The sequence below is a fragment of the Strongylocentrotus purpuratus genome, unplaced genomic scaffold, assembly GCF_000002235.5.
Source record: "Strongylocentrotus purpuratus isolate Spur 01 unplaced genomic scaffold, Spur_5.0 spur5_scaffold_2, whole genome shotgun sequence".
In the NCBI taxonomy this organism is placed as follows: Eukaryota; Metazoa; Echinodermata; class Echinoidea; order Camarodonta; family Strongylocentrotidae; genus Strongylocentrotus; species Strongylocentrotus purpuratus.
The window spans coordinates 22,537,967-22,562,836 of NW_022145605.1; the positions used below are offsets into that span (position 1 = coordinate 22,537,967).

At 36.7% G+C, this 24,870-nt stretch overlaps 2 protein-coding genes across 2 annotated transcripts; both read left to right on the top strand.

The window, feature by feature from the left end:
• The first annotated feature begins 908 nt into the window (after positions 1-908).
• LOC115926425 (neurotrypsin-like) lies at positions 909-6,446 on the top strand. The gene is made up of 4 exons (XM_030991126.1): positions 909-918; positions 3,174-3,479; positions 3,755-4,120; positions 5,081-6,446. Exons 1-4 carry the CDS (start codon positions 909-911, stop codon positions 5,314-5,316), a joined length of 918 nt encoding a protein of 305 aa, XP_030846986.1. The 3' UTR covers positions 5,317-6,446.
• A 2,739-nt stretch (positions 6,447-9,185) lies between these two features.
• Positions 9,186-18,631, top strand: LOC588254 (deleted in malignant brain tumors 1 protein-like). The gene is made up of 7 exons (XM_030991994.1): positions 9,186-9,345; positions 12,536-12,844; positions 14,059-14,367; positions 15,603-15,911; positions 16,001-16,309; positions 16,583-16,954; positions 18,236-18,631. The coding sequence occupies exons 1-7, from the start codon at positions 9,264-9,266 to the stop codon at positions 18,463-18,465; spliced, it is 1,920 nt and encodes a 639-aa protein (XP_030847854.1). The 5' UTR covers positions 9,186-9,263; the 3' UTR covers positions 18,466-18,631.
• Positions 18,632-24,870: the final 6,239 nt, after the last annotated feature.

Genomic DNA, 24,870 nt, shown 5'->3' on the forward strand with positions numbered 1-24,870 from the left:
GGATAAGTTTCATCAAACAATTTTGAAAGCACAACACGTCTGCCTAATTGGGGGGGGGGTTCAGTTGCTTCCATTCAAAGGATGGACTGACGTCCCTTCCTCCGACAATGAATTAAACAGCCATCGAGTCAAAGATGGCCTTACAGTAGGAAACTGTAACAAATCCTCCCCAGCCTCCTTTACCAGTCTGCCACCGATCTAATGTAGAAAACTTTTTACCTGATGACATTAAATCAATCAGAGTACATTGAAAAAACGTTTTAATTTACGCCCTAAAACAGTGTTTTCATATCAAGAATTAATTAGGATTTTCATTTTCACTCTGTATCCACTAGGTTTCCATGGTCATAAATGCAAAGTCAAAGAGTTTCCTTGCATACTACCCCCCCCCCCCTTCACCACACACATTGCTTCAAGACAACATATACGCCCATTTACATGTTTAAGGTATTTACGTATCGTTACCTCCTTATAATGATTCCAATGAGAGAGAGAGAGAGAGAGAGAGAGGTGTGAAAGAGAGAGAAAAAAGGATACTAGTTGAGACAGAATATAATATAATATAAGTTTTCAAAAAGATATATCAATTTTAAAACTAACAAGATTGTATTGTATATATTCAACTGAGAAATACTCGGCTCACGGTCAATTCCTTTCTTTGCACGACACCACGTACTGTGAGGTTTCTATTGTGACGTAGCGCAATGAACCTTGGGTATTGTGTGTATGATTTGTTTTATTTTATGTTACCATTGTGACGTTGTGCCTTGAATAAAAGAATATTTCAGTATTTTGTGGGGGATGTCACTGTGGCGCACCGCAATAGCAGGAACTTTGTGTATACTACATGTATGGTAGTCTTGCGACTGATAATAGAGCCCTGTTGTACTTACGTCCACTGCATCAAAATGGCGCCCGGTAATATGCCATGCTCGTTTTGGTGGCGACTTATTGGCGTACTTTTCTGGTTAAATAGTGTCTACAGTCGTAAGTAAAATCTCATGTCATACCTTACATATGTGTATATTGCTTTTGCTTTGGTGGTGACTTATTTTTGTACTTTTCTGGTTAGAGTTTACTTTCCCATAATCTGTCATCCAGCCACGTTAAGTGTTGTTGAAACATACCACATTATAAGTAATTAATTATACCACTCATGTCATCAATCAAATAAAGTATTTTATCATGTTCACGATTCTGTATAGGCCTACACCCGTAGTGTAGATTACTATCAATATTCGGCTTTTAAATCAAATGGAACATTGTGATTTTATATCATTATACATAATATAAAGGCAGAACAACTGTTATGGTCTAAGGCATTTCGAAAACGTAGAGAAGATATACCAGTGCTGTCAAATTGTATTAGGCATAAGCCTTGTGACGTAAAGTAGGCAATATTCGGAGTGTAGGATATTGTCTTGCAATATCATTATTAGCTTGAAATTATATGACGATATTCAAATTACATTTTGCTGTAAATATGAATTTATTTTATGCAGCCACTTCAACAAACCCGAAAATACTGTGAATAGCAATCAGTCACACTAATAATTACGTATGTATTTGCAGTATTGAAAATTTGTAACAGGATAGTGTTTATTATCATAATTTGAGAATGAGAAAGGAAGGGCCTGATGTATATCGAAGTGAATGCACGCTCCTTTTATGTTTCTTCATGTTGTCGGTATCTTTGGCCGTTGGCCTTGCCATAGGGCAAATATGGCCCTACTCACTCCTCTTCTGACAGTCTTGGATCGGCCTCTGCTTGGATAAAGAGTGCAGTGTTGCATCTTGACGACTCCGATTCGCAAAAAAATAGAATTTAGTCGATAATATTTTAGGTTGAGTCATGGATTTTGTCTTCTTTTCCAAATTGCCAAAAGAAAATAAATTGATGGACCCTTCAAGCCCACTTCAATAGTTGATGATGTCTCTTAGCTCAAAAGACCTTCTGAAAGGTCGTGATTGTGACATTTCTGAAAACTCTTTAAATCCTTTTTTTCCCCTTTTGTTGTTTGTATGCAGTCAAACTAGGAATGTTATGTGAAATAACATGAACGCAACTACGTCTGAAAAATCAACTAAAGGAACGTGTGAACATCACACTAACTTATTACGTAATCTGAATATGATGATTGTAGGATATATATACATATACCATTTATTGATCGTATAAGATACAAACACTGTGATTGATATACTAAATATCAGGTATTTTAGGAAACACGGACAGAGGTACATGGTTCAAGAAGCATATTGTTTTGGCGGTAGCACATACATGTACGAACATTTTGTGCGATGGATGCATTAAGAAACCAACTAACTAAAAATATGTATGAGTTTAGTAAATGCATTAAAAACTTTACCCGGTCAGCTTTAAATGGGTGTTTGTGAAAGATAGATTCTAAACATCGGCTGATTGGTCTACATATTGATTGTAAATTATTATGGAAAGTCCAAACCGATTTCTTATGTCAATTATTTTCTAAAAACTTTGGTGTTATCAAAAGACTTACACATTATTTTCCCCCTATTTTTATGGACCTTATATTCTACTGTATTGCTACCATACTTAACTTATGAATCATTAGCTTGGGGAAATCGTTCTAAGGCGAAAATTGAATCCATATGAAGATACAGAATAGAGCCATGAGGACAATAAAACTCTGCACGTGTTCAGGCACATACAAACTCTATATTTCATACAAATTTTTGAAAACAGTAGACTTCCATTTACGTTGGAATATTAATATATCAACTAACAAAGGAGATCGGTAACAAAATTGTATTCCTATGTTTGTAAAAAGTAGTAAAATTCATTCAAAGATCCTATTTTTATCTTTCCCTTATGCGTACAGTATTTGCTCTCAAAACAAAAACCTATACAAGTCCCTCGTTTTTTTTTTAATAGATTAGACATTAAAAATATAGCATAGCCTACGTCTGTGAAACATTAGAGGGGCAAGTTAACACACAAAGCAGGCTTCATTAATCCGCCTTCGTTGGATTCAAACCCACCTTGGTTTGACAGGCAACTATCAAGCCAACTCGCCTCCTCGCTTGTATCTATGCATGCGTGTAAAACATAGCTTTTCAACCAGCTATGACAAACGTACTTCTCATTCAGTTATTTTCTATGATATTTCCCTGCTCTTTATTTCATGTTGCAGAGGCAACCTATGGTGTAAGACTTGTGAATGGTCCATCGCCCAGTGAAGGAAGAGTAGAGATTTTGTACAATGGCCAATGGAACACCATCTGTGATAATTACTGGAATCTTGAAGAAGCACAGGTTGTTTGTCGTCAGCTTGGCTATAGCACCGATAATGTCGTGGCAAGGAGTTTTGCCTACTATGGTCAAGGTTCAGGACCGATTCAACAAGTCCAGTGCTCTGGTTGGGAGTATACCTTGGCGTCCTGTACTCTGACTTCAGGTTACGCATGTGGCCATTATGAGGATGCAGGAGTAAGATGCGGTAAGCTGAATTATAATAACTGATCGCACGACGTACTTAAACAACGATATTTCACCAGTATTCGCATTTTTTCATTCATATATGCATCCATTTAAAAATTGTTTCTTTTTTTTTTTTTAGCGGTTAAAAAATATAAATTTTATGAATAAGAAATATAATTGAATTAAACCTCTTCAAGCATAAATAGCATATAGTTTTTAGCCAGCTATAAAACACGCATATCTGATGGAGCTATTTATCTCTGACATTTCCCTCTTTTCCACTTATTGCTGAAGGTAGCGACATTTTCACAACCTTTGATCCATTTCCATGGCCAACGATAACCACAGGCGCTGGAATCTATAACGTAAGGCTCGTGGACGGTCCATCGCCCAGAGAGGGAAGAGTAGAGATTTCATACAATGGCCAATGGAACACTATCTGTGATGATACCTGGAATCTTGAAGAAGCACAGGTTGTATGTCGTCAGCTCGGCTATGACACCGATAATGTCGTAGCATGGAGTTCTGCCTACTATGGTCAAGGTTCAGGACCGATTCAACAAGTCCAGTGCTCTGGTTGGGAGTATACCTTGGATCAATGTACTCTGTCTTCAGGGGATTCCATATGTGGCCATTATGAGGATGCAGGAGTAAGATGTGGTAAGCTTATACAGACATTTCTTTTTTTCTGCCTTGTATTATGTAACTTTATGAGCGGATACATGAGCCAGGGTGTAAAAAGAATTGAGTATTTGCATCCAATGTGAAAGAGAGATAATGCTGAACGAATATCATTCTCGTTATCTCTATATGTGGACAATGAAGGAAATTAGTCTTCTCAAGAGTGACGGCGCGGGGGTCCGGCCATTGACACCAGTTGCACTGGTGTTATGGGATCATGAGTTTGGTATATAGACACCGGTCCAACTTGGTGAATGAAAGTCAAACAAGAACAAGACCATCAAGTGTTGTGAGAATGTGAAAGGGGTGTTTTTATATTATTTTATGTTGCCTTTATTTCTTTTCTGGCTGCCTTTTTCCCCATTTGATCGGGGGCAGCTAGGTGCGCTATTTGGGTCTTCACACGAACCACATCTTCTGATTAAGGTTTTTTTCCTTTTTATTTGACCACAAAACCAGTTAGTCATCTTGACTAATTATCAATCATCCTTTCAATATTCGTTTACTCGGGTAACTGTCTTTTGGGGTTGATCTTGATAATGAAATTCTGTATTGCCCTTTGTGCGACATCCTACAATTTTTTAGAATAAACAAAACCTCGTGGTCTGCCCTCAATTCACAAATTTATTCACATAGCTAATGAGGCGTAAGGGTTCTGCATAGTGTCATTCCATAATGGTAATGCTTATTCAATTCATAGTGGAGGTGTGTAGTGGTATAGGAGTTTCACTTAACTCTCAATCCAAGAATTGATGCTTCAAATTCCAGCCCGACACTAATCCACTTATGCCACTATCCACCCTGTTGTAGATGGGTACCCGGCAATTACTGGGGTAGTAATAATTGCACAGCCTGCAGGAAAAGCAGTATTAATACCAATGTGGCTTCTTATCTCAGTTATTATTTTCATTATTATGATATGTTACACAACAACATCAGGAACATCAGGAGCATCTCCTCGGGTAATCGGATCAATGTCATTCGTCGGAGTGTCCTTGTTTCTCCTAACCATCATCGCCATAGTTGCTGTTGTGTTCGTGTGCAGTCAACAGAAGATTTCCCCTTCAGCAGCTATGGGAATGCAACAGTTAACTACTCTTACCACTAACCCTGCACCTCAACCAGCATCAACCACGCCCATGCCTGCACCCGTCTGCGTCGATGTACCTGTTTAGATGATGGACAGAAACCCACGTTTGCTTATTAGAAGATTCCGACTGCCATTCTAAAAGGTGTGCCTCACAATTGTTTTCAGTTTTTCCTTGTGATTGCTCTCAGTTGTATATACTTATACATTCAAAATAATCCAGTATGTTATTGTAAATGTTACTGCTATCGTTCCATGGTTTCATTAGAATCTGGTTAGATGTGTTAAGAGTATTTGGATACAGTCTGACAACTTAAATAACAATTGTAATGCCACAAAATATATATATATTCAGTTGAATATTTTTTAGATGGGAAATGGTTAAATAAATGTTTATTTAAAGTATATATTGTAAATAAATCTGCTGAGCTTCTCATTTATATCTTACTTTTATTGTAGAATACTATCTATTAAAGGATGTTTTACATTTCAAAAAATTTGATATATCTCGCGCAAATATTATATATTCAAATCATGCGTAGCCCGTTAAACAAAATATCTTTCAAACGGTGTTCAATCATGGATTAATAATTGTGCCTTATTGCTCAATCAGTTATTCAAATCACATGCGCGATCTTCCACAGAGTAGATTTTCATAATGTCAATTTCTTTTAAAACTTGTTATGTTCTATCATATTTGCCTTTACCCTCATTATGTATTCGGTTACAAATTATAATTGCTTATCATGATTCATGAACATGATCATTGGAAAAATGCCTCCAAAAGAATCAAAAGGAACACACGTCAGTGTGTAAGTATTGTTACTGTAAGCCATCGCTTGAAATAATTCTTGTACTGGATTATGAATTATCATGGAAAGCGCGTGATAGAATGATAATAACGATTGCCGTAGTAATTTACAGTAGTATGCTGCAATACTTGATTAAAAGTGCGCTAAATACTTTTTTTATATTATATCTTCTCATTTGGATATATTCTATATGATTTAGGGAACACCGTCTGTTGCAGTCACAATGGCGTTGATCCATATTACTTTGAAATTGTGCTAACGCCCTTGCGACCCCAAACAGACGTCATGTTAAAATATCGTTGTACAGTGTGTCGCACGTTTTAAATCACAACAAAATGTGACGTATTCAATAGCCATATGCATTATCAATAATAAAACATGACCTGTACTTTTCCTATTTTCTACTTTTATAAACTTTATATAGTATCTATACATTTCAATATACTGTAACTTCCTTTGTTAATAATCATGATTGTTAATAAAGCGATATTCAAACGTGTTTATATATCAATATTCTTCATTCATTCACGGTCGCCTCATGTTTCTTTCCCTTAACTCAAATATAAAGAATATTGTCATTAATAAAAACATAATTCAAGTGGATGGGCCGTATTACTATTATTAAAATATTTATTCTTCAATTTAGACATTAGCAAAGCCATATACTCAGTTAAATAATATTAATACCAGACTATGCGATTTGTCCATGTTTTATAGTCGGGGAATTCCCTAGAGTAGACGTTCGAATAACTTTTGTTTATATAACTTTTAATAAGGATATCATTTTTACTACAATTTATGTTATGGTAAAGTTTCTGCACCTAGTAAACAATTTTCATTGTTTTTTGTATCACGTTTTGAACTATTCGCAAATAATAAAGTCAATTCCCATTGCTGTACATAATTAATGTTATCCTACTAATAAACAGTGTATTTTGGGACTGTTTTCTGTTACATTATCTTACTGCATATTTTGGTATCGCCTTACTCGATAAATACCGGCTTTCAATAAAAGTAGTATCATCTCTCATGTGTCTTTTGTTTAATGTTCAGTATTCTTCCATGAAATCAAAATATAATAGTGGTGTTTAACTTTCTCATTACACCTGTATCAGAAATCGATGGAAATTCCACACAGTGGAAACTCAGTATAACGAGATCCTTGGGACCATCAAAATTACCTTTTCATAGCAGGAATCTCGTTATATCAGATTAAGAAACAAAATAATTTAAAGAAATGGGACCGGAATATTTATTACCTTATTATATTAGGAATATTGTTATATCAGATCTCTTTATACTGAGTTTCCACTGTAGATTTTTTATTATTTTCTCTTACACAAAGGCAGGTGTTAATTATCGTGTATGTTATTACTCCATCTTTTAACAAAATCTCTGAACAGGAAATTCAGCTTTGAAGATTTTTTTCTTCTCGCAGAGCCATATTTTTGAAGTATGAATAAATTAGGAACCAGTACTAAATTGACCTCAGAATTAAACTTTAATAACATTAAAATACTTTCCATTTACTCATTTTGATAGTAGCGAAAAGAATAATCCCCTCCTTAGAATACAATATGGTCGAGTAATGGTTGGGTCTAATGAAGAAAGGGCATAATTAAAAATATAGAACCGTTTCTGCGAGAAAAAAAATTCTTCAAAACTGAATTTTCTGTTGAAAGATTTTTTTTTTTTCTAAAGCACTCATGGAAGTGGTATTTCCATTAACCTTGCAGAAAGCCTTTTTTCCATATTCATCAAATGTAAAAGCATGACTTAAGGCAAAAAATGACTGAAAATATTGGGGTTTTTCTTCCTCCTTTTGATTTTCATTTGTTTTTATATTACAAGAGGGATACCTTTTCTTGGGGTAGTATGCCTAGAGCCATCCCCTGTAAAGTGTATCAGCCTTTACTTTGGCATTGATCCATATTACTTTGACTTGGAGTTAACGCCCTTGTGACCCCAAATAGCCGTCATGTTAAACGTGTCCGTTAATATTGTTATACATTGTGTCAAAAGTATTCCATTTAAATACATGTACTTGAATGCATATAATCACACAATGGTAGTCTTGTGCATCATATCAAAGGCTTATATCACACTACATTATGTTGAAGTATAATTCTAACACTTGCATGGTTATATCCATTGCTGGCATTAATGGGTTGTGACTTTTTTTTTCAAAACATTGTTGCTTCGTGAAGCGCGTATGGATACGTTTTATCAAACAATTTTGATAGCACCACACGTCTGCTTTATGGGAGGGGTTCGGGCCTTGCATTCAAGGGATGGACTGAGGTCCCTTTCTCCGACAATAGGGACTTTTAGATTTGCGTGGACTGATACGTGTGACATCCATTCAAGGCAGTGCATTAAAAGGACGTCGATCGCAACAATCCACAATGGTCGTTGTGCAAATCTAAAAGTCCCTAATGAATCAAACAGCCATCGAGTCAAAGATGGGGTTATAGCAGGAAAACTGTATCAAATCCTTCCCAGCCTCCTTTACCAGTCTGCCACCGATGTAATCTAGAGACATTTTTAACCGATGACATTAAATCAATCAGAGCACATTGAAAAAACTTTTTAATTTACGCCCTAAAACAGTGTTTTCATATTAAGAATTGATTAGGATTTACATCTTCACTCTGTATCCACTAGGTCTCCAATGTCATAAAAGCAAAGTCAGTGCGTTTGCTAGCATAATGCCCCGTCTCATACCCACGCACATACACTACCTGAAGAGAGATTTACGCCCTTTCACATGTTTAAGGAACTTTAACGATCGTCATCCTCCTTATAGTGATTTCAATGAGACAGAGAGAGAGAGAAAAAAAAATAAAGAGAATTCTAGTTGAGACAACATGTACAATATAAGTTTTGTAAAGATATATCAATATTTAAACTAAAAAGATTGTATTGTATATATTCCATTGTGAAAGACTAGGCTCACGTTCAATTTCTTATTTTGCACGACACCACGTACTGTGAGGTTGCTATTGTGACGTAGCGCAATGAACCTTGGGTATTGTGTGTATGATTTGTCTTATTTTATGTTACCATTGTGACGTTGTGTCTTGAATTCAAGAAATATTCAGCATTGTGCGGGGGATACCACTGTGGCGCACCGCAATATAACAGACAGTTCGTGTATACTACATTTATGGTTGTTGTGTGAGTGATTATAGAGCTGTCTTGTACTTACGTTTACTGTTTCAAAATGGGGCCCGGTGGATGTATACGATGCTCGTTTTGGTGGCGACTTATTTTCGTTCTTTTCTGGTTGAATAGTGTCTACAGTCGTAAGTAATATATTATCACATTTCATATCTTACATATGCAAATATATTTTGCTATGCTATCGTGCAAAATATGATTATATCTGTATTGTTTCGTTGGAATTTACTTTCCCGTAGTCTGTCATCCGGCCATGTTAAGTGCTGTTGAAATATACCACTTTATAAGTAAGCAAGTATACCACTCATTTCGCCACTCATGTTTACAATTCGATATACACCCGTAGTACAGTTAATTTCAAAGATTCGTTTTTAAATCAAATAGAACCACTGTGATCTTAAGTCTTTATACATAATATAAAGGTAGAACAATAGTTATGGCCTAATGCATTACAAAAACGTAGAGGAGATATACAAGTGGTGTCGAATTGTATCACGCATAAGCCTCGTGTCGTAAAGTAGCCTATATTCGGAGTGCACGATAATGTCTTGCAATATTATTATTAGCTTAAAATTATATGACGATAGTCTAATTATATTTTGCTGTAAATATGAATTTTGTTTCATGCAGGCACTTCCACGAACTTAAAGTTATTGTGAAAAACATTTAGTCCCAATAATATGTACGTATGCATTTGCATTATTGATAATTTGTAATAGGGTGGTGTTTATTATCAGGCGGAAGAATATAGCAAACAAATCCTATTTCGATATCATCATATCAAAATATCATTCCACTCTGAATCCAGTGCTGTAAGCTCTCAACGCCCCCTCGTGTGTTATCTTGTATCTTTATTTGCTTAAATTAAAACATAAAACTGGTACTATCCAATCATCATAAACAGCAAAGACTGAGTAAAACATTGGATTTAGACTAGATGAGACAACATTCCTGCAGGTTTAAGCTTTTAAACAGGAAAAGATAGGAGTTAAACGTTCAATTTATTCCAAGTAATAATTATCCACAAGTTAAAGATATTGTGTCCCTTTTGCAGCCAACATTAAACTATGTATAGCTTGCAGGAATTATGAATATGTCATTTTTGTCCTATCTGTGAAATTTAAACATTAGCCGTGCCCTAGTATTCAAATTATGCAAGGAAACCCGTTTACTTTCTAGACTTCCCTGTCAGACACTATTAAGTGACTGACTCTAATTTGTATTCGGTAATAACATACATAAAATGAGCTGTACCAGGTACATGAGCATTTGTCTACATCGATTAAACCCACTACTTGTAATGGCCAAAATTAAACTGATTGAATATTTGTGCACACAAAACGTACAAGGGTCTGAAAATAAGACTATTACTTAGGTAATTGCAATTACTTACGTCGATTCGACAACTAATGCTTGTTATTTTACCACAACAAAAAAAACATTTAAAGCCCTTTCGTCTGAAAGGGAAGTTCTAAATAAGTATTTTTTGTCAAATGCCGTTGGAATTTAACCTTTTCATTTTTTTGACCTGCAAATGGGACAGAGTACCTTAAACAGACATATAAACAGTATTACATACAATTGGTGAAGCAATAGATTAAAGGACCTAACAAGGCAATAAATTAAAAACAAATGGACAGGTTATAAATTAGCGATACGACCTTTAGGGGAAAGAATTCAAGTTAAGAACTATTTCTCAGAAATACAGGGATCAAAGTTGTTTCATAGGCGTATAGGGCAACGGGTTGAACTGATTCGAAGCCACGCAGCCTGTTTTCGGGATTTGAGAATGCGAAAGGAAGAAGCTGATGTATATTAAAGTATATCGTTTTCAACTACTTTCATGTTATTTGCTGTTCTTCTATCATCCCCCCCCCCCCCCTTTGTATGCACGTTGCTTCTGTGTTTATTCGTTTTGTCGGTATATCGGGCCGTTTGCCTTATGTAGGTAAAACACACCCCTTCTTCCTCCTTTTCTGACAGTCTTGGATCGGCCCCTTTAAATAGTGCGGTGATGCATCTTTACGAGTCCGATTCTCTGAAATTTAGAATTTAGTCGATAAATTCTTTGGCCGTGTCGTTGATTGATTTTTTTTCCAAATTGCTATTTTTCTATTTTTTTTTGCAGTAAAACTTGGAATGTTATTTGAAATAACACGAACGCAACTGCTTTCGAAAAATCAACTAAGGGCAATTTTAACCCGTTGACTACTGCATTATCTAATTGCCATAGACTTAACACAGAGACCACCAGGTTCCAGTAAGCAATGGGTTAATAGCCCTCTCCGTGACCTATTGAAATGTGTGAACATGACACTACCCTACTATTTTGGTTATATCGTATTGAATACAAACACTGTGATTGATATTCATATCAGGTATTTCAAAAAAACAAGGACAGAGGTACTTGGTTCAATAAGCATATGTTTCGGGCCTTTCCAAAAAACAAATTTAGCTGTTGGCGGTAGCACATAGCTTAACTAACTAAATGTATGATTGTAGTCAATGCGTTAATCACTTTACCTGGTCAGTTTTAAATGGGTGGTCTGGAAAAAATAGATTCTAGAAACAATTGCTCGGTCTTCATATTGATTGTAAATTATCATGGAATGTCCACACCGATTTCTTATGTACATTATTTTCAAAAAATGTAGGTCTTATCAAAATACTTACATATTATTTCCCTTTATGTTTATGAACCTTATTTTCTATTTGATTGCTGCCATACTTAACGTATAGATCATTAGCGTGGGGAATTTTTTTTCTAAAACGAAAATTGAATCCATTTTGAAGATACAAAAAAAAGCCATGAGCACAATAAAACTCTGAACATTTTCATGCACATACAAAATATATATTCCATACAAATTTTTGAAAATATCAGACTTCTTTTTATATTGTAATATTCATATATCAACTAAATAAAGGCGATCGGCGATTTTCTTTTTAATTCCTATATTTGTAATAAGTAGGGAAATTCATTCCAATTCTTCCAGACAAAAATCTATTTTCATCTCTTCCTTACTATAACCTATATAGGTCCCTCATTTTTGTAATAGATAGGACATACAATATAACATAGCCTACGTCTATGAAGCATGACAGGGGCACGTTAACACACAATGCAGGCTTCAGTAATCCGCCTTGGTTAGATTCGAACCCACCTTGGTATGACAGGCAACTCTAACCCAACTCGCCTCCTCAATTTTATCCAGGCATGCGTGCAAAACATAGCTTTTCAACCAGATATGACATACGTACCTCTCACTCGGTTATTTTCTATGATATTTCCCTGCTCTTTATTTCATGTTGCAGAGGCAACCGATAGTGTACGACTTGTGAATGGTACATCGCCCAGTGAAGGAAGGGTAGAGATTTGGTACAATGGCCAATGGAACACCATCTGTGATGATTACTGGTATGTAGAAGAAGCACAGGTTGTTTGTCGTCAGCTCGGCTATGACACTTCTAATGTAAGACCAAGGAGTCTAGCCTACTATGGTCAAGGGTCAGGATCGATTCTACAAGTCCAGTGTTCTGGGTCGGAGTATACCTTGGAGTCCTGTGATCTGTATTCAGGGGATTTCGTCTGTGGCCATCGTGAGGATGCAGGAGTAATATGTGGTAAGCTTATACTTCCTTTTCGCATAACGAGCAATTAGTACACTTAGCCAACAAAAAAGGACACTCTTTATTTTTTCTAAATTTTTAATTAAACCCTCAAAAAGATATGTAATTGACAAATTCATACTTAACCAGCATTAATAACGATCAATTTTGCTAACTTCCACGCTTGAGTGGGCACCATCATTTTACAGTACCAAGATCTGATTAAGAACATTGCAAAATTAGAGTGAGTAGGCATTCAATTAGTGATGAACATGTGTGTCTGTAATATTGTTTAACAAACGAAACAAAGAATGAAAAACATAGAGAAGGATGAGCTCTGGATGTTATCTGTTATGATGGATAATTTGAAGTCATCTGTGTTATCTTTGTTATTACTCTAAAAGGGGGGGGGGGAATCTCAGAAGTGGCATGGGGAATGGGTATTGTTTAATTGGGGGAGGCATCAGTAACACGATCGCAATTATTTCTGAAAAATTTTAACTCAATGGCACTTCCAATACCCTATGATATGTCCCATAGAATTGATGCTCAGATTACGTCATACGTCATTCTCATGATCACACATTTTAATAGATGACGCATAAGGCTATTGAAGTAGTTCTTATCGTGCTCAATCTATAATGAAATTCAAATATGACCGTGAAGATAGGTGAGGGCGTTCTGGAAAGCGAGCAACCGCCCCAGCCCACGAGATTAACAACGTATCGCCGGCCTTCTGACATTAAACCTCTGCACATTTTCATGCACACACATATTTTATATTCAATACAAACTTTTGAAAATAACAGACTTCTTTTTACATTGGACTATTCATATATCCACTGAATAAAGGCGATCGGCAACTCTTTTAATTCCTATATTTGTAATAAGTAGCGAAATTCATTCTTACTCTTCCAGGTAAATATTTATCTCTTCCGTACTACCGATACAGGTCCCTCATTTTATTTAATAGATTGGACATTTTAAAAATAACACAGCCTACGTCTATGAAACGTGAGAGGGGCACGTTAACACACAAGGCAGGCTTCAGTAATCCGTCTTGGTTAGATTCGAACCCCCCTTGGTTTGACAGGCAAATGAGCCAACTCGCCTCCTAGATTTTATCCAGGCATGCGTGCAAAACATAGCTTTTCAACCAGATACGACATACGTACCTCTCATTCAGTTATTTTCTATGCTATTTCCCTGCTCTTTTTTTCATGTTGCAGAGGCAACCGATAGTGTACGACTTGTGAATGGTACATCGCCCAGTGAAGGAAGGGTAGAGATTTGGTACAATGACCAATGGAACACCATCTGTGATGATTACTGGTATCTAGAAGAAGCACAGGTTGTTTGTCGTCAGCTCGGCTATGACACTTCTAATGTAAGATCAAGGAATTTAGCCTACTATGGTCAAGGGTCAGGATCGATTCTACAAGTCCAGTGTTCTGGGTCGGAGTATACCTTGGAGTCCTGTACTCTGTATTCAGGGGATTTCTTCTGTGGCCATCGTGAGGATGCAGGAGTAATATGTGGTAAGATCATACTTCCTTTTCGCATAACGAGCAATTAGTACATTTAGCCAACAAAAAAGGACACTCTTTATTTTTCTAAATTTTTAATTAAACCCTTAACAAAATATAAAAAGATTTGTAATTGACAAATTCATACTTAACCAGCATTAATAACGATCAATTTTGTTAACTTCCACGCTTGAGTGGGCACCATCATTTTACAGTACCAAGATCTGATTAAGAACATTGCAAAATTAGAGTGAGTAGACATTAAATTAGTGATGAACATGTGTGTCTGTGATATTGTTTAACAAACGAAACAAAGAATGAAAAACATAGAGAAGGATGAGCTCTAGAAGTTATCCGTTATGATGGATAATTTGAAGTAATCTGTGTTATCTTTGTTATTACTCTAAAAGGGAAGAAAAAAATAATCTCAGAAGTGGCATGGGGAAGGGGCATTGTTTAATTGGGGAAGGCATCAGTAACACGATCGCAATTATTTCTGAAATGTTTGAACTCATTGGCACTTCCAATACCGTATAGTATGTCTCATAGAATTGATGCTCAGATTACGTAATACGTCATTCTCATGATCGCACATTTAAATAGGTGACACATAAGGCTATCGAAGTAGTTCTTATCGTGCTAAATCTATACTTGGTAAATGAAATTCAAATATGACCATGAAGGTAGGTGAGGGCGTCTGGAAAGCGAGCAACCGCCCCAGCCCACGAGATTAACAACGTATCGCCGGCCTTCTGACATTAAACCTCTGCACATTTTCATGCACTCACATATTTTATATTCAATACAAACTTTTGAAAATAACAGACTTCTTTTTATATTGGACTATTCATATATCCACTAAATAAAGGCGATCGGCAACTCTTTTAATTCCTATATTTGTAATAAGTAGGGAAATTCGTTCTTACTCTTCCAGGCAAATATTTATCTCTTCCGTACTACCGATACAGGTCCCTCATTTTATTTAATAGATTGGACATTTTAAAAATAACACAGCCTACGTCTATGAAACATGAGAGGGGCACGTTAACACACAACGCAGGCTTCATTTATCCGCCTTGGTTAGATTCGAACCCACTTTGGTTTGACAGGCAAATGAGCCAACTCGCCTCCTAGATTTTATCTTCGCATGCGTGCAAAACATATAGCTTTTTAACCAGATATGACATACGTACCTTTCATTCAGTTACTTTCTATGATATTTCCCTGCTCTTTATTTCATGTTGCAGAGGCACCCGTTAGTGTACGACTTGTGAATGGTCCATCGCCCAATGAAGGAAGAGTAGAGATTTTGTACAATGACCAATGGAACACCATCTGTGATGATAAATGGAATAATGGTGAAGCAGAGGTTGTTTGTCGTCAGCTTGGCTATGGCACTGATAATGTAACACCAAGGAGTTTAGCCTACTATGGTGAAGGATCCGGACCGATTCAACGAGTCGAGTGCTATGGTTGGGAGGATAGCTGGGAATCCTGTACTGTGTCTTCAGGGAATTCCTCATGTGGCCATTATGAGGATGCAGGAGTAAGATGCGGTAAGCTGAATTTCAACCAGATATGACATACGTATCTTTCATTCAGTTACTTTCTATGATATTTCCCTGCTCTTTATTTCATGTTGCAGAGGCACCCATTAGTGTACGACTTGTGAATGGTCCATCGCCCAATGAAGGAAGAGTAGAGATTTTGTACAATGACAAATGGAACACCATCTGTGATGATAAATGGAATTATGGTGAAGCAGAGGTTGTTTGTCGTCAGCTTGGCTATGGCACTGATAATGTAACACCAAGGAGTTTAGCCTACTATGGTGAAGGATCCGGACCGATTCAACGAGTCGAGTGCTGGGGTTGGGAGGATAGCTGGGAATCCTGTACTGTGTCTTCAGGGAATTCCTCATGTGGCCATTATGAGGATGCAGGAGTAAGATGCGGTAAGCTGAATTATACTTACTGTTCGCAGGTCGGACTTAAACAACGATATTTCACCATTATTTGCATAGTTTTATTCATATATGCATACATCTAAGTAGTTTGTGTTTTTTTGGTTAGCGGTTAAAAAATAAACTTTTTATGAAATAGAATTATAATTGAATTAACCTCTGCAAGCATAAAAAGCTTATCGTTTTTAACCAGCTATGAAACTTAGCACATCTAATTGAACTATTTCTCTCCAACATTTCCCTCTTTTCCACTTAATGTTGTAGGGACCGACGTTTCCACAACCTTAGATCCATTTCAATGGCCAGCGACAACCACAGACTATTACGGTGGAATCTATAACGTACAGCTCGTAAACGGTCCATCACCCAGTGAAGGAAGAGTAGAGATCTGGTACAATGGCCAATGGAACACTATCTGTGATGACAACTGGAATCTTGAAGAAGCACAGGTTGTTTGTCGTCACCTTGGCTATAGCACGGATAAAGTCGTAGCATGGAGTTCGGCCTTCTATGGACAAGGTTCAGGACCGATTCAACATATCCAGTGTTCTGGTTGGGAGTCTAACTTGGGTTCCTGTTCTCTGACTTCAGGGGATTCCATATGTGGCCATAATGAGGATGCAGGAGTAACATGCGGTAAGCTTTATATAGATATTCCTTTTGTCTGCCTTGCCTTAGGTAAAATATATCAAAGTTACCATCTATAGGCCAGAGGTGTAACAAGGATTGGGTATTCACATCAAATAAGAAAGAGAGATATTCTGATCGGATATCATCCTCGTTATCTCTATAAATCACAATGAAAGGAATTAATGTTCTCAAAAAGAGGCGGAGCGGGGTCCGGTCATTGAGGCCAGTTGCACTAGTGTTATGGGGTCATGGAGCAAGGGGACACTGGTCCAACTTGGTGAATAAAGGTCAAAAAAGCAAGACCGTCAAGTATTGTGAGGATGAGGAAAGGGTGTACTTATATTATTTTACCTCTCCCTCAATTTCTTTTTTTTTTTGGCTGGCTTTTTTCCTATTTGATCGGAGGCATGCTCCTTTGCAGCTAGGTGCACCATTGGGTCTCACCGTTAACCACATCTTCTGATGAATCTTTTTTTTTTCCTTTTTATCAGAGAATAAAGCGTGCACGCACTGATGTAGACTGTTAAATGACAAAATTATATTTTGACGAAAAGTTTAGAGCTGATCATGAGTTCTTCTTTTCTTATTTACTGAAATTATTCTAGCAACGTTCATGTTACTTGGAACTGGCTGTTTGCATGTATATACGTGTTTATATTGTACTTTATTTTTCTGTCTTGATGTCTTGTATTGCCTGTTATTTTTTTTGTAAGGTTTTTCCTTTTTATCAGACTGCAAAACAAATCAGTCAACTTGACTTTTTAACAAGTATCATTTAAATATTTGTTTACTCGGGTAACTGTCTTTTGGGGTCGATGTATATGTTCATGTGCGTTGTTTGTGCATAATTTACTACGTCGATCTTGATAATGAAATTCTTTATTGCCCTTTGTATGACATCGTACAATTGTTAGAATAAAAAACAACCTCGTCATCTGTCCTCAATTCACAAATTTAATCACAGAGCAAATGAGGCGTAAGGGTTGTGCATTGTATCATTCATGATACTGCTTATTCAATTCATAGTGGATGTGTGTCCTAGTATAGTAATTCATTCACTTAACTCTCATTCCAAGAATTGATCCTTCAAATTCCAGCCCGTCACTTTAATAGGTTCTCTGGCAAGACACTAATCCACTTATGCCGCTCTCCACCCAGTTGTAGATGGATACCTGGCAACATACTGGGGTAATAATAATTGCACGGCCTGCAGGAAGACCAGTAATAATACTCATGTTGCTTCCTTCGGTAAATTAGACCCAATCATTATTTTCATCATTATGATAGGTTACACAACATCTCCTCGGGTAATCGGATCATTGTCATTCGTCGGAGTATCCTTGTTTCTCCTAACCTTCATCGCCATAGTTGCTGTTATGTGCGTGTGCGATCAACAGAAGGCTTCTCCTTCAGCAGCTATGGGAGTTCAGTTATCTTCTCTTACCACACAACCTACACCTCAACCAGCATCAACCACACACCTGCCTGCACCCGTCTGTGTCGATGTACCTGTTTAGATGATGGACGGAAAACCACGCCAGTTTGTTAGAATCCACCTGCCATTCTTTAAGTGTGACTCCCTTGGATAAACCTCGCATTCTACTTTCTTTTTTTCTTAATCCATGCTATCCAATTCCTTTATATTCATCTGCATACACCTCTTCTTCCTTTTCTTCGTCTTATTATTATTATTAATAGTAGTAGTAGTAGAAGAAGAAGAAGTAGTAGTAGTAGTAGTAGTAGTAGTAATAGTAGTAGTAGAAGAAGAAGTAGTAGTAGTAGTAGTAGTAGTAGTAGTAGGTATTTTGCTTTAAGTCCCGGTCACACAGCCTTTCGCGTCTGTATCGCGGGTAAAATTTCGCGATTTTTTTTTGCCCGCGGTTGCCCGTGGTGGAAAATGTGCAAAATTGGCTTACCCGCGGTTTACCCGTGGTATGCCCGCGGAACAGACGCCGGCGACTGTTCCGCGTCCTTATCGCGGGTGAAGCGCGGCGGTACCGCGGCCTACAACGCTTACACGCGGTACACACGCTAATGCACGTGATAACAACGCGGTACAGACGCGGAACAAACGTGCTATGACCGTGCTCCACCCGCGATTACCCGCTAAAATTTCGCGTCCAATTCCGCGTGTAACCACGTCTTAACCGCGGCCGTAGCACGTCCTAGCACGTTCGTTCCGCGTCTGTACCGCGTCTTTGCCGCGTGTACCACGTGTACCACGTGTACCGCCCGCGATTACCCGCGGTCTAAATTTTTGGGCAGCCCAAAACTTTTTCGCGCGGCCAACCGCGTGTGAATTTCTTACCGCGTGTAACGACGGGTAAAGTACGGCTGTATCGCGTCTTTATCGCGACCTCATAGCGTCCAACAGCGTCTGCTTCACGGGCAGAAATTTTTGGCCGTGATTCGGCCGCGATACGCCCGTGGAGGGCTGTGTGACCGGGCCTTCACTTGTGGTTTGGAGGGGGAAATAACACTGAATCACCGCGACCCTCGGGTCCCTCCTCAAGGTATAACTAATAGTTGGGATATGTGCAAGTGGAATAGAACACACCGCCCCCCCCCTCTCTCTCTCTCTCTCTCTCTCCTCTCTCTCTCTCTCTCTCTCTCTCTTTGCATTTCGTTTAACCTGAGTACCACAGGTATAACCAATGGCAGCACTTACGGACTGGGTAAATATTTCCTTCTTCTTCTTCTTCTTCTGATCCTCCGTTCTCTATCGAGTGTTTTATTTTAATCTTATTTTGTCTTTTATAACATGTTTAACCTTTTTTTTATGGACCTATTATTTCATTTTTCCATTCTCTCCATTTCCTTTACCTTCATCTCTCTCTCTCTCCAATTATCCTCTTTCACCCCTCCCCTCTCTCTCTCTCTCTCTCTCTCCCTCTCTTCTAAGTATCACCCACATTTTATCTTCACTCTCAATTCCTTTTATTTTCTCTCTCTTTTTTCCTTCTCCCTTATTCCCCTTTCTCTTCTCAATAAGTCTTTTCATAGCTCATCTCTGACACATTCAATATCAATATTTCATGATATAATAATAACAAATTGAGCGTAAAAGCACTCTGTGAGATAAAAATATTTAGCAATATATTATCTAGCAATAAACAACAAGATACAACAAAAATGGTCTTGGTTTAATATTCTGATTTATTTTCGTTTCGTTAAACATTTCTATCTTACTTTATTTTAGAATAACATTTATTAAAAGGATGTTTTATATTTCAGAAATATTTATATATCTATTCATTTAATGCGTAGCTAAATACCCATTATACAATATATCTTATCATTATTCACTTAGCGTTCAAAAGGCTTAACTCATAGATTTTGCCTTATCGCTCGATCAGTTATTCAAATCACATTCGCAATTTTCCGCAGAGTACATTTATGTAATATATAAATATATCACATGTATAAATTATATTCATATATCATTCAATCTAACCCTTGTTCTGATTTGTTTAGAATGAGATTAGTTTTCTTTTCTTTTTATTTAAAAAGGCGTGGGTTCTTATTCGATGGAAATTTGATGTTTTGTGTGATGGGGTATTGACTTTAGATTTCATTCATTTAAATTCCTATTATCTCTGATATCCAAAAGCCAGGTCACTTATAATATGATAACCTATTCAAAACATTGTTAAATATCTAAGAGTTTCCATATTATTCATTTGTACTGAAGGAGAAAATACGTCTATGGATATGCGTTTCGTTATGGTCAAAATAAAAACGCGAGTGCGTGCGTGTGAGTTCAGCTTTCGTTATTTGCTGGTGAAAGAACAAGTTTGTAGGCCTACTTATCTACGTATGCCTTTGTAGTAACTTAATATTTTATTGAGGTTGTTCTCTTTATCTTCCAACTTTTACTGCACTGAATGGATTATAAATATGTCATGATATTTGAATTAATTGTATTTCTAAGAATTTCTGAAGATACTTGTAACCACTTCTTTATGTATTATTTAGTTTCACGAAAATCATAGATGTTATTATGTATATTAAAGCAAACATGGTTTATGTTTATTCTTAAAAATGGTGGAAGTTTCTAAAACTTTGGAGGCATTATAACTTAAGTGAGCAAGCTACTTTTATGATAAATGTAATATTTGCACATCACGTTTTAAAACTCTGCACACTATAATGTCCCTCGAAATTTTTGCTTTTCTATTAACATGATTAAGGAGACTTTTTGAAAGGAAGGTATCAATAAGAAACAAGCCTAATGATTGTTCGGTTTTATTAACTATACTTATTTCTCAACTTCACAAAGATTCCCTTTCTATATAGAGAACGATTGTGAAGTACGACCCGTTCCTCATACTCGATTTCTTATGAGAAAAGGAGGTGACATTCTCCAAATCTCGACATTAAATTAAAATAGACGAATTAAAATAGGCGTACGTTTGGTTTCCATCATGTTTATTGGATGTTAATGCTGAGTATATCACCACTGTCTTAAAAGGATATGTGGAATGGTAATTTAATTTACCATCTAGCCCTGTACAGTGTGAGTCAAAAAAAAAGTTTACACCTCGAAAATTGCTAATTATTAAAAAAAATCATTGATGAACATTAAACTGTTATATGTCTTATGAAAGAGTGTTTTATCCCAAATCATTTGGTACCATTTTTGTGTGGTATGTGTTCACGCTTGGATGAACAGGAGACATTGTTTGTGACAGTGCAAAAATCAACTTGCGCGAAAGTTGCCTATGTGATGTTTGGATAAAACAATTTGGAATTGGGTATTAATTCGGTCTTTGCAGATCCAAATAACATTCCTAACAAAATTAATCATGCCACACATATCAAATATCGAATATCAAATATCAACGAACATTTGTGCGCGTGTGTGTGGGTGTGTGTGACTTTGCCCTTTGAAAAGAACATATGCAATGCATTTCATTTGATACATTCAATCCATTCTCTCACTCCGCTATTCCCAACATAATACGTACTGTAGGCATCACTTTGGCGCAAGTCGATTTTTGCACTCTCGCAAACAATGCCACCTGTTCATCCAAGCGTGAACACATACCACACAAATATGGTACCAAATTATTTGGGATAAAACACTCTTTCATAAGATGTATAATAATTTACTGTTCATAGATGATTCTAAAAATAATTAGCAATTATCTAGGTGTAAACTTTTTTTTTGACTCACACGGTACCGTGCACACAAATGGCGTTAGGTTAATTTGTTTGGACTATTCTCGGTCTTATGTATTTACTGTGGCTAATACTGTCGTAAGTTATTAGAAGCCCGCTTGTCAGTAACTTCAGATCCTCTCTACTATGCCCTTCATTACTAGTGTTACGTGCTGCTTTTAATTCTGTAAACTTTAGATTTCAACAGAAAATACCGAGTTTAAAAAGTTTATACAATAGATAGAATAGGCATACAAACTTCATCTTGTGGGCAATGGTGGCGGTTGTCGTATGTATCAAGCCCCTAGTAAGCTAAAACTTCATTCTACAATTTACCTCAAATACAAAGCATTTCACGACATCAACCTAATGTTAGTTTCAACACCATTTGTATTCATTATATAAATAATTACAGTATATGATACACATTTCGTTGGCTTTTCGCATACTTAAATAGGTGACTATTGACAGAAGACTATTGAAATTGCGTTACATTGATTTCTGGAAAGTGTTTGCGATCGTGTTTTCATTTTGTACACCTATTTTTTTAGAGTTCCTAACTGTAATCAATCTAATCCAATATTTAGACGATTTAATGAAATCTATGCTGAGTTTAGATTACAAACACACACACACACCTCAGCTTATTAAGTTTATTCCATAGATATAAAACTAAAATACTCTTGTCCACGATCAGAAAAAAATATACAACCCGAGAGGACCAACATATAAAATCACATTTCATTTCCTTCTTTCTTTGGATCTCAATAGACACTGATCCATAAATATTTTTTTTTTTTTTTTTTTTACTAATAATGCTTAAATTAAGAATCGTATCAGGAAAGCAGGGGCGGCTTTCCAAAGGTTAAATAACATATGGACATCAAAAAGCATTAGTAGCCACACGAAGATGCAACTGTACCAATCACTCATCCTCTCTATACTGCTTTATGGGGCAGAATCCTGGACAGTTAAAATAGAAGATAGCAACAGACTTCAAGTGTTTGAAATGGCATGCCTTCGTCGCATAATGGGGGTAACAAGACTAGATAAGATTCGTAACACACATCAAAGAATCCCTCAACCTCGATCAAGATGTTATGGACAAAGTCTCCACTAAATGACTCAAATATTTCGGCTACGGAAGGAAAGGACACAGGAAATCGACCCAGAGGCCGTCCACCCAAAAGATGGCTTGACTGCATCTCAGAGGACTGCAAAGCAAGATCCATATACCAAGGCTGACAAATGCATCAAGACTGCCTGCGGACAGAAAAACTTGGCATACCATCACCATACCGAAGCCATCACGAGGCCCCTGGCCTGCGTGGACGGCATAAATCAAGTAAGTCAATGCTTAAATGGGACAATCATGAGTTACAATGGCACTTTGTATTTTGATCGTTGTTGATATCACAGAAAGAAATGATAAGGCATAGGTTATTTTTAAATAAAGTCCCTTTTGAAATCACTAAAGCAAATTATATTGATCAGTGAGTGAGCAAAAATAAAAGGAAATTTGTGAAAATATTCGGGTTCATCTTAGACTTTTGAAGCAGTATGAGAAGAGCTTGAATCAAGAGTCTCATAAATGTCTTTGCTACCACAGAAGTTGGGAAATAAAGCTTCACACTTTTTAAAGGGTCTTCCCCTCTTTAACATTTAACAATAGTAGAATCGGAAACACAGTAAAGGCTGAACAAGAAATTCGAAATTATAAGGTTGCTAGTGTATACACGATCTTTGAATGATTCCTTATAAGAAGCAATGATCATGAACAATGACATTATAAATCCGTTTTTTAATTAAATTCAGAAGCAGAAAATATCTGTATCCCACGTTGTACAGAGATTGTCATTATTTTTATATTTCTTTAGTTCATGAATTAGTAGTCATGTGTAATTTTTTGTTGTTTTAATATTGTAAAGCGCATTGTTATTTTCTCCGAAGATGAAATGCGCTATAGAAGCCTAGGTTATTATCACTATTCTATCATTTAGTACTACAAGGCTGCCTCGAAACCATGAGGCGTCGATATAGGGGATGTAGGGTGTGCAAACACCTTTCAAAATTAATGACTGCGAATTTGTATTTTCTAAGTTTGGTCGATAAATTTCCATATTCGTGCACCATTTGCAAGTCCAGAACCCTATCAAAAACACAAACATGAACACATTAAAACAAACAAACACAAGAGACTGAGGCAGGGTAACATTTCTATTCTGGTATCTTTTACCTACCTTATCTTTCTTTGTTTAGGATTGCACCTTTAGGGCTACATAACACATAACGTTGAGCAAATATCCAGGCTTGGGATAAGAAAGGGTAGAAAGTAAGGCAAAGCCAGTAGATGGCGGGCTTTTGAATTCGATATCAGAGCCATCTATATACAGAGTTTGTCACAATATGATGTATTTTTTTTCTTTTTGTGTGTGCGAGTTAATCAACCAGTATTCGCCACATTGTAACCGACTAAAACTGAGTTTGCAAAACTGCAAAGGTATTAGAATTATTAATAAATGTTTCTTGGCACAGTGTAGGGAATCCGCCATCAAGGTCCTCATGGAATCTTTACGGGAGGCGGTTTTGACGGTAGTATTGGTATGATTAAAATAATACCTAATAATGCATACCTTAAAAACTCAAAACATATGCCCCATAATTGATGTTTTCGACCCCCCCCCCCCCACCTCTTTCAGATTTTAATCTTAATTTCACCAGAATATGACCTATTCTGTCCGAGATTTAAAATAAGTATTAAG